Source organism: Saccopteryx leptura, chromosome 6 (genome assembly GCF_036850995.1).
Source record: "Saccopteryx leptura isolate mSacLep1 chromosome 6, mSacLep1_pri_phased_curated, whole genome shotgun sequence".
NCBI classification, from domain to species: domain Eukaryota; kingdom Metazoa; phylum Chordata; class Mammalia; order Chiroptera; family Emballonuridae; genus Saccopteryx; species Saccopteryx leptura.
The window spans coordinates 5,909,783-5,922,146 of NC_089508.1; the positions used below are offsets into that span (position 1 = coordinate 5,909,783).

Below are 12,364 nucleotides of genomic sequence, written 5' to 3' on the forward strand. Positions count from 1 at the left end.
CAGACAAACAATGGAGAAAACCAGTAAAACCAAAAGCTGTGTCTTTGAAAAGATGAATAAAACTGGTACACTTCTCAAGTTAATGCTCTCAGGAGTGGAAGACTGGACATCCCACAGATATGGCAGACATGACAAAGATAGAAAATAAATAGTGTGGGCAACTTTATACCAATAGTTTTAACAATTTATAAAAAGAGCCTGACCAGGCAGTGGTGCAGAGGATAGAGCGTAGGACTGGGATCCAGAGGACCCAGGCTCAAAACCCGAGGTCACTGGCTTGAGTGTGGGCTCATCTGATTAGAATGCGGGCTCACCAGCTTGAGCGCGGGGTTGCTGTCTTGAGCGTGGGATTATAGACATGACCCCATGGTTGCTGGCTTAAAGTCCAAGGTCTCTGGGCTTGAAGCCCAAGGTCTCTGCCTTGAGCAAGTGGTCACTGGCTCTACTGTAGCCCCTGGTTGAGGCACATATGAGAAAGCAATCAATGAACAACTAAGGAAATGCAATGAAGAATTGATGTTTCTCATCTCTCTCCCTTCCTGCCTGTCTGGCCCTATCTGTCCCACTCTTTGTCTCTCTGTCTCTGCCACAAAACAACAACAACAAAAAAGAAAATAAAGAGACAAACTCTTAAAAGGCACCAAACTCAAGGAAAAAAATTGAAAATTTAGATAGCTATATATCAATTTAAAAATTGAATGTGTAATTAAGAGGAAAAAAAATCCTGCCCTCAAAGAAAATGCCAGGCCCAAATGGTTTCACAGGTGAAGTCTATCAAACATGAAAGGAAGAAATAACACCACTCCTGTATAAACTTCTTCAGAAAACAGAGGAAAGGTAACAATTCCCAACTCATCTCACAAGGCCTGTTAACCTGATACCAAAACCAGACAAGGGCATTATAAGAAAATAATAAAGATAGAAACAAAAATTCATAACAAAAGATGACCAAATTGTATCCATGTATCCAGGAGCAAAATGTATCAGGACCAGGAATGCAAGGTTGGTTTTAACACTTGACTGTTTATATCGATGTAATTCATCAAAGTAATATATATTTTTTCATTTCTTTTCTTGTTGAGTATCATGAAGGTTTTTGTGTATGGTTTTTGGTAGCATGCTTTAAAAAGTCTTTAACTGTGTATTTGAAACTAAACTTTTTAGGCCTGACCTGTGGTGGCACAGTGAATAGAGCATTGACCTAAAATACTGAGATTGAAGGTTTGAATCTCTGGGCTTGCCTGGTCAAGGCACATATGAGAAGCAACTACTATGAGTTGATGCTACCTGTTCCTCCCCCTAACTTCTTTTCTCTTTCTCTCCTCTCTCTAAAATCAATCAATAAAACATGAGAGGGGAGATAGTGAGGCAGACTCCCTCATGCAACCCTTGTCTGTGGCCGATGCTAGAGTACTAAGCTATTTTTAGCACCTGAAGCTGACAAGCTGGGCAACTGAGTTATCCTCAGTGCCTGGGGCCATGCTTGAATAAATGAAGCTACTGGCTGCAAGAGGAGAAGAGGGAGAGAAGGAGGAGAGGGAGGGAGGAAGAAGCAGATGGGCACTTTTCCTGTGTGCCCTGACCGGGAATCGAACCTAGGATGTCCACATGCTGGGCCAATGCTCTATACACTGAGCCACTGGCCAGGGCGTAAAAAGTTGTAAATTTTTTAATATAAAAATTTTTTGGCCCTGGCCAGTTGGATCAGTGGTAGAGTGTCAGCCTGGCGTGCAGAAGTCCCGGGTTCGATTCCCGGCCAGGGCACACAGGAGAAGCGCCCATCTGCTTCTCCACCCCTCCCCCTCTCCTTCCTCTCTGTCTCTCTCTTCCCCTCCCGCAGCTGAGGCTCCATTGGAGCAAAGATGGCCCGGGTGCTGGGGATGGCTCCTTGGCCTCTGCCCCAGGTGCTGGAGTGGCTCTGGTCGCAACAGAGCGACGCCCCGGAGGGGCAGAGTATCGCCCCCTGGTGGGCAGAGCGTCACCCCCTGGTGGGCATGCCGGGTGGATCCCGGTCGGGCGCATGCGGGCGTCTGCCTGACTGTCTCTCCCCGTTTCCAGCTTCAGAAAAATACCAAAAAAAAAAATAAAATAAAAAATTAATTAAATAAATAAATAAATGAAAATTTTTATTTTTAACATCTTGTTAGAGACACCATAATTGTTCAACTTGTCTCCTGATCTGAACCCGAAGTTGCGTCGCACCTCTCTTCATGTCACCACAGCCTCCCTCCCCGCAGACCCACCCCACCCAGCACCCGGGTCCCCACTGTGAGTAACAGCCCCACCGTTCACTGAGCAGGTGCCGGGTGTCAGGCATGGACTAGATGACTTATTGACATCATTTCAGGTCCATCTGCACAACCCCTGGGAAAGAGGAATCATCCTTCTTTTATAGACAAGCAAACTGAGGCCCAGAGTGATGGAGTAACCTGTCCGGATCCCACAGCCCGTTGTTGGCAGAGCCCAGATCTGAGCCTGGTCTGCTAACTCCCAAGTCGACGACCTGACATCCGTTCTTCATACCGACTCAGCAGACACCACCCTGTACACATTCATGTCACCTGCCTCTATCTCCTCATCTCTAAAATGGGGGCTACTAAGAGTTCTTACCCCTATAAGATCAAACGGCTTACTAATTGTAAAGTATATAGAAACATGCATGGCCCATAGTAAACACTGTTTAAGTATTCTTTGACACTTTCTTTGTTAAATCAATGAATCAATATTTATATCCTCACTTTGCCAGTGAAGGTACTGAGGCTGAAAGTGAACTAACTAAACACGCCTGCACCAAATGGGTCCAACAGCAAAGTCCCCTGTCCCTGCTCACATCAAACAACCCCGCCTTTAGGAGCCCACCTAACGGTGGTGGGTGGTTAGAAAGATGTCGTTCCCTTTGGATCCTCGGGGAACCAGCCCAAATACATGTGACTCTGGGACAGTTCTCCCAGTTCCCAGGGCCAAGTTTTACACACCCAACCAAGGGCAGGGGAAGACCCAGCCCCATGGAAACCACTTCTGCTTCCTACCTTGACTGATTCGGGGCTTGTGACAATGACCGAGGTTTTATGGAAGACATTGACCCGCACGACAGGCCCATACTTCTTAGCCCTGGAAACCAAAGTGACCCAGAGGAAGCTGTCAACTACCGGAGACATGAATATCACCACCCCAGGCCCAGCAGGAAAAACAAGGTATCCCATCCCAGGAAGGAACTCACCATCTTGGGGCCCAGGCTCTGCCCTGGGGCTGACTCGCTACTGAGTCACGTACCCCATTGGGCCTCAGTTTTCACATCCATGAAATGGGGTTGCTATACTCCTCTTTTGTCCCAAAGGTTGTACTGGGAATCAAACAATGTCATGTCTTTGAAAATACTTTGAAAAGGATAAACAGCACGCCAAACAATGATTCTTTCCTCATTCACACCCCACACCCTGGTTACAGATGAGAAAACTGAGGTTCCAAGAGCTTTGATGGCTGGTCTAAGGTCACGGGGTTGGCAAATGGCAGAGTTGCCTTTTGAACCAGCCTGGTGGGCCTCTCCACTCAGGAGAGGCCCTGGTGGGTTGGGGGTGACCTGGGCAGAGGAGTGGGGGAGTGTGCATGCTGGGTGGGGGAGGGGGGCTAAGCATGGGGGACCTGGCCTGGAAAAAGGGCAACAAATGACAAGTTAGGACCCACCAATCCAAAAACACATCTTGCAGCACGCGGCCACAAACTTCATCCTTTTTCCAAAAGTAGGGAAGGTGTCCTAGAAGGAAACTAGAAGAAATGGGAAACATTAAGATCACCGAAAGCCACCATTAAAGTGTTCCCTTCCCCACAGGGCCCTGTGACATCAGCGTTGTTACACCCACTTCACAGATGGGAGGACTGAGGCACGAGGAGGTATGGCACTGGCTCAGGGTCACCAGGCACGACGCGAACCTGTGTCTGACTGGCTCCAGAGGCCTCCCTGGAGAGGAGATGAAGAGAAGTAAAACCATCTCCCTGGTGCGGAGGTCAGGGGCTGGCACTCAGTAACACTGTGTGGCGTTACCGTGAGACATCCACTGAACACTTCCCACATGCTGGGTGCCATGCTAAGCCTCACACCATCTGAGCTCCCCACACCACCTGGCTGGTGCCAGGGTGCCCCATAGTCCTTATCACTAGGGGATGGTTGGGTCACACCAAGTCTGCAGTGTGATCACCAAATTGTGAACAAGCCTTTTGGTGTCACCTTGAGGTACGTTCCAAGGGACTCACTCATGGCTTTCTGTCTCCTCTGCGACTCTGTTCCAGTTGAGCTCACTTACTATAGTGTCCAGACAACAAAGCTGCAATTGAACTCACTCTCCCGGGAAAGGCAGAGTGGATAAAGGAGTAAGGAAGTAAATATGATGATGAGAGTGGGGGGTAAGGAGAGCGGGGATGGATGTGGGGGTGGCCATTTTATACAGGCAGGTCAGGGACCAGCCCTCCATGAAGGTGTCACATGAGCTGTAAAGAAGTGAGGGACCTGGCGAGCAGGTATCTGGGGGAAAAGCAGTTGAGGCAAAGGGAGTGGTGGGTGCAAAGGTCCTGAGGTGGGAAATGTGCTTGGTAAGTTCAAGGAAGACAGTGTGGCTAGAGCAGAGTGCTTCAGGGAACTGCGGGTGGGGTGGGGGGTCACCAAGGTGGGGCACATATGGATGGGCCTTGTGGGCTGGTGTCCACACTGTGGCTTTGCCCTGGGTGAAGTGGGGGCTACTGGTGGGTCTCAAGCAGAGCAGAGACGGGCTCTGACTTGGGTTTTAAACATATCGTTTTTGCTGCTGCAGCGCTGAGAGTAAAGGGGGCAAGGACGGCTCAGGGGTGGAAGTGAGGCCCCAGCGAAGGGCTGAGGTGCTGAGGGCCCGGACTGGTGGAGGCGGGAAGAGGTCGATTCTGAATGTACATTGAAGACGAAGCCAACGGCACTTGCTGACCGTTTGGATGTGCTGAGTGGGATGGGTGTCAAGGATGACCCTGGGCCACTGGGAGGAGGGACAGAGCTGCCATTTGCTAAGATGAGCAGGACTGAGAAGGGGTTGTTGGGGCAGCAGACCCTGTTGTCCACCCCCTGTCCATGTCCACACAGGTGGTCAGGCTTCCAAAGGACAGGCCTGAGACTGCTTGCTCTTGGGCTCTGCCTACAGGAGGGGCAGGCCAGAAGCTCCAGCTCAACACCCCCCAGAGCAGCCCTGGGTCCATCAGTGACCCTGCGCCCTCCACCTCAGGGGGCAGCACTGTGGCCTGTGTCCCACAGTGTCCCACATTCCCCCTAAGGAGAGGTAGCAAAGGGACAAGCTGCCAAGGAGACTGAGCAGGGGACACGAGGAGAGCCAGAGAAAGGGGATTGAGTGCTTCAAAGAGAAGCTTCGAGTTGGAAGGAGGCGTCAGTCTGCCCCAGGCTGCTGAGGGCCCAGGCAAGATGGGGGACCCAGCGCTGACCTGGGCCGGCCCCACACAGGTCACGGGACCTTGACCAGGGCAGGCTCGGCGGAGAGGTGGGGACCACAGCCCGATGGAGTGGTGGATTCAAGAGAGAGGAGGAGGGAGGAACAGGGCCCCGAAGACAGGGAGCCTTCTCGGGGGCTGCAGTGGGGGTGCGGGGACAGGGCCGCCCTTGGAGGCAATGAGGTGGAGAAGGAAAGGACTGGTTGTTAACAGCACATTATATAAAACTGGGAAGGATGCAGAAGAGAAGGAAAACGGATGACACAGGAGAAGGAGCAGCGGGGGCAGCTGGTCGTGGCCAGGAGCTCCTGGTCCCAGCGGGAAGGGGCCAGCGAGCGCCGGGTACCGGGTACCGGCAAGGGGGCGGCCGTGAAGGCAGGGCCCTGAAAGGAAGTTCTCAGCTGCTCCGCAGGCTCGGGGAAGAAGGAGGCAAGAAGAAAGGCTGAGAGTGCGGAAGGAGGGGGCGGAGGGCGTGTGGGATTGCAGCCGGCAGGAAGGCAGGAGAGGGGGCGCGCCGAAGCGAAGCGGGAGGAAGAGCAGGGCGGCGGCGAGGCCCGCTGGCTGGAGCTGAGGCCTTGAACTCAGAGCGCCCCACCTGCAGAAGGACGGGCCGTGGACATCACACACCACGGGCTGTATTTCCAGAATAATCTAGTATCCGTGGTCACTCTGCAAAGCTGCTCATTTTCAGGATAAATGTCCTGTTTTGAGTCACCTGAGTGAGAACAGAGTCTGTAAGCTCCCCAGCCTCCCAGGCCAATCTGAGAGCCTCCGCGCTAACCGCTGGGGCCACGCCCCCTGCGCAGGAAGGTGAGTAACACCTGGAGAACCACAGGGGCACCGAGTGGCGAGGTCTCCACAGCCAGGCAAGAAAGGGAACGAAAGCCCTATCCCTCCAGCCCCTGAAGGGGGCGCTGGGGAGGCAAAGGCAGGGCCAGAAGCCATGGTCAGAAATAAGCTGGTAAGGGATGATAGAAGGAGGGCATGGTAGAACACTGCGACTGGGAGGGGGGCAGGGAGAAGCCCACCTGGTGTGCCCCTGGGGACTGGAAGTGGCAGGGCAGCCCAGGAAAGGGAAAAAGGACTAAAACCCCTCCTGGCTAGTCCTCAGCACATCCAGCTCCCTATACTGGGATGGGCACAGTGGGGACCCAGAGTTCCCTGTGGGCAGAGAAAACCATGGACAGTCCCTGGAGCAGAGGTCATCAGGAGAGCTCACTGTGAGAGCGCCCCGAGGGAGGAAGGGGTGCGCTGCTGCCTAGGAGTGAGGGTAAGGGGACACAGCTGTGCCTCCTGCCAGAGGGATCGGGTGGGGAGTGCTCAGCTGGGCACCCGAAGTCCAGCAGTGGGTCTCCACCATCACCAGGAGCCACTGGCAATTTGTTAAACAGCACTCGCCCCCAGCAACTTGGCAAGTGGGAGTGGGAGGAGAGAACCAGCATTGCCCAGGAGCCAAACTTGAAAAACTTATTGCAAAATAAACAAACACTGGAAGGAAGAGACTTTACATGATCAAATTTACATTCACCGACACTACCAGGAGAGCAGGGGCTGGTGAGAACATTTAGAGCAGAGACAGAGAAATAAAGAAGCTACAAGTACGTGTGGGATCTGAATATGGGGGCCTAAGTTTTCAGCCGTTACATGGGTTGGTACAGTAGGATATTGTTTGTAATAAGAACACAGAGCCTGACCAGGCGGTGGTACAGTGGATAGAACGTTGGACTGGGATGCGGAAGGATCCAGGTTCGAGACCCAAGGTCGCCAGTTTGAGTGCGGGGCTCATCTGGTTTGAGCAAAAAAAAAGCTCACCGGCTTAGACCAAGGTCACTGGCTCCAGCAAGGGGTTTCTCGGTCTGCTGAAGGCCCACGGTCAAGGCACATATGAGAAAGCAATCAATGAACAACTAAGAAGTCGCAACGCGCAACGAGAAACTAATGATTGATGCTTCTCATCTCTCTCTGTTCCTGTCTGTCTGTCCCTGTCTATCTCTGCCTCTGTAAAAAAAAAAAAAAAAAGAACACAGAGGTGGGGCAGTCAAGGAGGGCAACCTGGAGGAGAGGGCATTCTGGTACTCCTGCAGAATAAAGCAGATAAAGGGTTTGGGTGCAGGAGCAAAGCAGCTGCCTCTTTGCAGGGTAGAGGGGTCCTTGCCTGTGAGCTGGAAAAGCCATGAGGCATCAAGGGGCAAATGCCACTACTGGAGACTCTATACATTGATTTCTTGTCAACTATGGTATTGCCAATCTTGGGGTAGGGATCCAGGCTTTGAATGCCAAAGCATCTGATTTGTGTTAGAAGAGATTTCAGAACTTTCATGTAGTGTGGTTTTATATTTGGCCACTAATCAAAATCTAAGGAGAGCTGTTCCCCTCCTTAGAACAAAAAGCCCAACCATAATTACACTCAGTCTCCTCCCACTCCTCTGCCCACCCACATAAACACCTGTGGGTCACATGTAGAGTCTGTGGGATAAGATTTGCAGGAGAATTCAGGCCTAAAAGGAAAGAAAGGCAGACACATGCTCCTCCCTAGATGACCCTTGAAAACACGCTAAGTGCAAGAAACCAGACACAAAAGGCCACATAGTATATGGTTCCATGTATATGAAATGCCCAGAACAGGCAAATCAATAGAGTCAGAAAGTAGACAAGTGAATCCCTAGGGCTGGGGATAGGGTAGGGGTGGGATGAGTGACAGCTCCTGTGTGTGGGGTTTCTTATAGGGGCGATGAAATACTAGTGATGGGCAAGTTTAGAAGGCTAAGTTATACGACATGCAGCATTTTATTTTTAAAATGCAATTACAGAAAGAAACTATTGGAAGAAAGACAGAGGGGACTTGACTTAAGTCCTGCCTTTTCAAGACACAGAGATTGTCTGGGTATGTCGTGCTTGAAGCACATGGGTTTCAGAGAAGGCTAAACCATAATGAGACCAATCAGAACAAATGATTTGAAAACTTGAAAGGGTGACAGTGTATGACAGTGTACCTAACAGAACTTGCAGGAGACTTCCACCAGCCACCTTGAATCACTTGTTTATTGAGTGTCTCCTATGCATGGACCAGGCACTGCTGTGCTAGATGTGGGGGACACGGCAGCAAACGAGACAGACACAGGCCTATGGGAGAGGCAGACACTTAACAAGAGGTTGCACAGATCATTAATTACCCAGTTGCCATTAGGTTCACTTAGAGTTTCTAAAATGAACATAATATATTCAAGGGTGGGAGCAGGTGCGACCTCCCTGAGGAGTTAGTATTTAAGCCGAGCCTGGAAGGCTGCGGGAAGAACCATCTAGATCAGGGGTCTCAAACTCGCGGCCCGCCGAACAATTTTGTGCGGCCCGCAGACTAATCCATGAAGTTCAAAATATTTTGGATAAAATTAAGTAAGCCTAGGGGCCTACTTGTATTTGCCGAACGGCTGTGATCTTGCTCTGCGGCCCACATGCTGAGTTGAGTTTGAGACCCCTGATCTAGATGGAATGAAAGACAGAGCTGCGACCATGGTGGCGCAGTGGACAAAGCGTCAACCTGGAACACGGAGGTCGCCGCTTTGAAAGCCTGGGCTTGCCTGGTCAAGGCACCTACAACAAGCAGCTACGAACTGATGCTTCATGGCCTTCCCCACTGCCTTTCTCTCCCTCTCCTCTCTCTAAAATCAGTAAATTCTAACAAAAAACAAAAAAAAAAAAAGAAAAGAAAGAAAGAAGAAAGGAAGAGTTGCTTCAAAAGGGAAAAAGGGTCAGGAAGACCCTCGGGTGGGAGAGGGCACCTGGGAGGACAGAAAGGCAGCAGGAAGAAGCAGTTGCTTTCCTATGTCACCAGCCACAGAGATCTTTCCCAAACTCACCAAACAGGAGTTCAGGCTTCTAACACCAGGGCATCTGGCTTGTGTTGGAGATGGGTAACCTGCAGAATGTTCAGGTCTTGAGTTTTTAAAAAGTGTGTCTAATACCACTGTTTATTCATTCATTCAACAAATATTTATTGAGCATCGTGATGTGCCAGGTGCCGGGGATAAATACGTAGCAACACAGCATCCATGCCCTTCCGGGGCTCACATTCTAAAGGGGAAGACAGTCAACAGGTGAACAGCCAGTCAACAGGTGAACAGAGGGTAATTTCACAGAAATGGCCCCGTGAGCAGTTTGGGGCTCTGTGGACTTGACACAGGGTGGATGGGGGAGCTGGCAAGAAGGGAATCAGCTGGGAGAGGGGGTGCAGGCTGACTGGGGCCGCAGGGAGTAAGCCAGGGGGAAGAGCAGGTTCTGACAGCTCAGCGGGGCCTTTGCTGGCCACGGAGTGGACTTAATTTAGAATTAGATTTGGTTCTACAGTGATGGGAAGCCTTTGGAGCAGAGAAACGACACATTTGACTTAAGCTTCAGTAGGTAAGCTTCTGGTGGAGGGGGGAGGTACGTTGGGGGGGATGGGGCCAAGGATGGAATGGAAGTACTAAGGGAGAAGACAAACAGGATATACCAGGACAGAAATACAAAGGGGAATGTGACCAAAGTACAGTGTGTTCCAACCCAGCTTGAGTGACCCCGTCCAAGTCCCCAAAGTTAAGAGCGCTCACTTTAGAGCCAGGCTGACCTGGGTTTAAATCTAGGCTTACCGATGGTGTGACCTTGGGCAGGTGACTTTGCCTCTGCGCGCCTCAGTCTCCTCGTCTGAACGATGGGGTAACAATAGCGCCTACCTAACAGGGTTGTCGCTGCCATCACGTTTGTGGGGCCCAGCCAAGTGCGGTGGGCGCTTAGCAGCTGCGGCGACTGTGAGTAATTTGTTACTAAGAATAGTTAGCGCCCCTCTCCCCGTCGCCGTCTCCAAGCCGCCGCGCGCAATGGCAAGGCTGGACCCCCGACCCCGACTCCGGTTTGGATGCGGCCCCCCCGACCCTCCATTCGAGCGCCCCATCCAGGCCCCCGCCCCCACCCCCCGCTCACCTGGGCCGCGGCGGCCCGGGGATGTGCTCGTAGCGGCTGCGAGCGCGGTGCACGAAGGTGCAGCAGAGGCCGAAGGCGACCAGGACGGCGCTGCCGAGCAGCAGCAGCAGCCCGGGGCTCATGGCTCCCGGGCAGACCAGGCCGGGGTCAGGGCCGGGCACCGAGGGGGCGGGAGGCCGCGAGCCGACTCAGCTGTCAGCGCCGTGCGCCGCCTCGGCCCCAGGCCCGGCGCGACCCAGCACCGCCCCCACCTCTCGGCTCCGCCCCCGCCGGCTCCGACCCCTCCCAGGGCGCTCCATCCCCGCCAACCACGTCTCCGCCTCCGGCCCCACTCTCGGGGCCCGCCTCCGCTCTGCCCCGCCCCTCCTGAAGCTCCGCCTCAACCCAATAGGGCCCCAGTCCACGCCTTGCCCAGAACATGTGGTCTCCGCCAATCACAACTCCACTCTGGCTCAGACCCCGCCCCAATGCCCCGCCCCTCCCCCGCCTCCCCAGGTTCCGCCCTCAGCCCTTAAGCTTTACCCCAAAAGAAGCTCCACCCAGAACGCGTTGTCCCTGGCAACCCTGATTCTTCCTTGCTTGCTATCTGTCAGCGGCGCTAACTCCGGGTGGCTGGTTCCGCCCTCTTTGGCGCCTCTAAATAGCGTTTATCCGCGCGCGGTCCTAGGTCCCTTCTATTTTTCCTAAAACCTTCCTAGAAACCCCATGCCAGCCTCCAAATTTCTGTAGTACGCCAACTGTTCCCAGCCCTCTTCCTGGAATCCCCAATCCTTGATTCCCCCTGCCCGCCTGTCCACACCAAGCACCCTCGGCCTCCCATGGCTCACGGAGCAGTACCACGGGGACACAGAAAGACCTGTGTCTGCGAATGAAGAGCGCATGACTGGACCCAAGGCTTCTCTCTCCCAGAGTCTTGGGCGCTTCTAGAACCTCCCAGGTCCAGGGAAGCCGCGTCGAAGTCGTGAACGGGGGTCCAAAGGAGCTGAAGTTACAGTGGGCGAAAATCTGTGTACGGAAGGTTGCCCTCAAGGGAAAGTGAGAAATGTGATCGGCATGGCCAAAGGGTATTCTTGAACCATAATGACCAAGATTTCCCTCCCTTTTATAACCTGCTTCTCCGTACCCATAGGTCCAGATATGAGAGAAGAGGCCAGCTCTGGGCTTTTTAAGTTCCCAATTATACACTCAGGTGCTTCCAGAGTGAAGGCAGTGGATCAGAAGGGCCAGGTGTGTCGACCCCTAGTCCAGATTAAGAACCTCTGGTCTGGGATGGGGGCACCCAAAAATAGATGTTCTGAGTTTCTGAGAAGAGGACATGTCCCTGCCCACTCGTGGACCAGTCCAGGAGAGGTTTGGTGACTGGAAAACAGAGAAAGCCTATGTACCCCCTTCCCAAGTACAGCCAAAGGACAGTCCCCATCAGAAACATGAGTATGGGGGGGGGAGGGGCTTGACGAGAGGGCCAAGCTTTAAGATCTGGGCTTAACAAAGAGGAGATAGTATTTCTGCCCCGGGGTCGCCAGCCAAGGCGTTCCCCGAGCGTGAAAATGTGGAACGACCGACCTCTCTAGGTAGGTCTACGGTGGCTTGCCACCGCGCCCCCTTGTGGCAGCGAGAAGCAGCTGCAGGTGCGCACAGGATACCTCTGGTGAGGGAGATGGGGAGGTCACAGCCCCTACTGGGCTGTGAAAGCTCCAAGGGTCACAGTCAATTTAAAAGGTCAAATGTTCTTTGAAGCGATTTGAAGGGAGGACTATTCTTCTTTGAGGGCAAGGAGGGCAGGGCCAGGTCTTGAACTACTCTGGCCACATTCTGGGCCCCACAGGAGGCCAGCATGGGACCGCCTCAGGACACAATGGTGAGCAGGAGCCTGTCCAGCTAGAGCTAATGAGAGGACTGGACATTCGTTGATATTCTCTGGTGCGTAGGAGGTCAAGAACACCAG

At 52.9% G+C, this 12,364-nt stretch overlaps 1 protein-coding gene across 1 annotated transcript in view; it reads right to left on the minus strand.

The window, feature by feature from the left end:
• CYP46A1 (cytochrome P450 family 46 subfamily A member 1) overlaps positions 1–10,660 on the minus strand; it is a 37,262-nt gene extending 26,602 nt beyond the window's left edge. Inside the window, exons 1-3 of the mRNA XM_066343335.1 lie at positions 10,420–10,660; positions 3,685–3,765; positions 3,030–3,111 (exon numbers count right to left, since the gene is read on the minus strand). Coding sequence (XP_066199432.1) covers positions 3,030–3,111; positions 3,685–3,765; positions 10,420–10,541 — 285 coding nt within the window. The 5' untranslated portion in view covers positions 10,542–10,660. The remainder of the gene's footprint in view (positions 1–3,029; positions 3,112–3,684; positions 3,766–10,419) is intronic.
• Between the last annotated feature and the right edge of the window lie 1,704 nt (positions 10,661–12,364).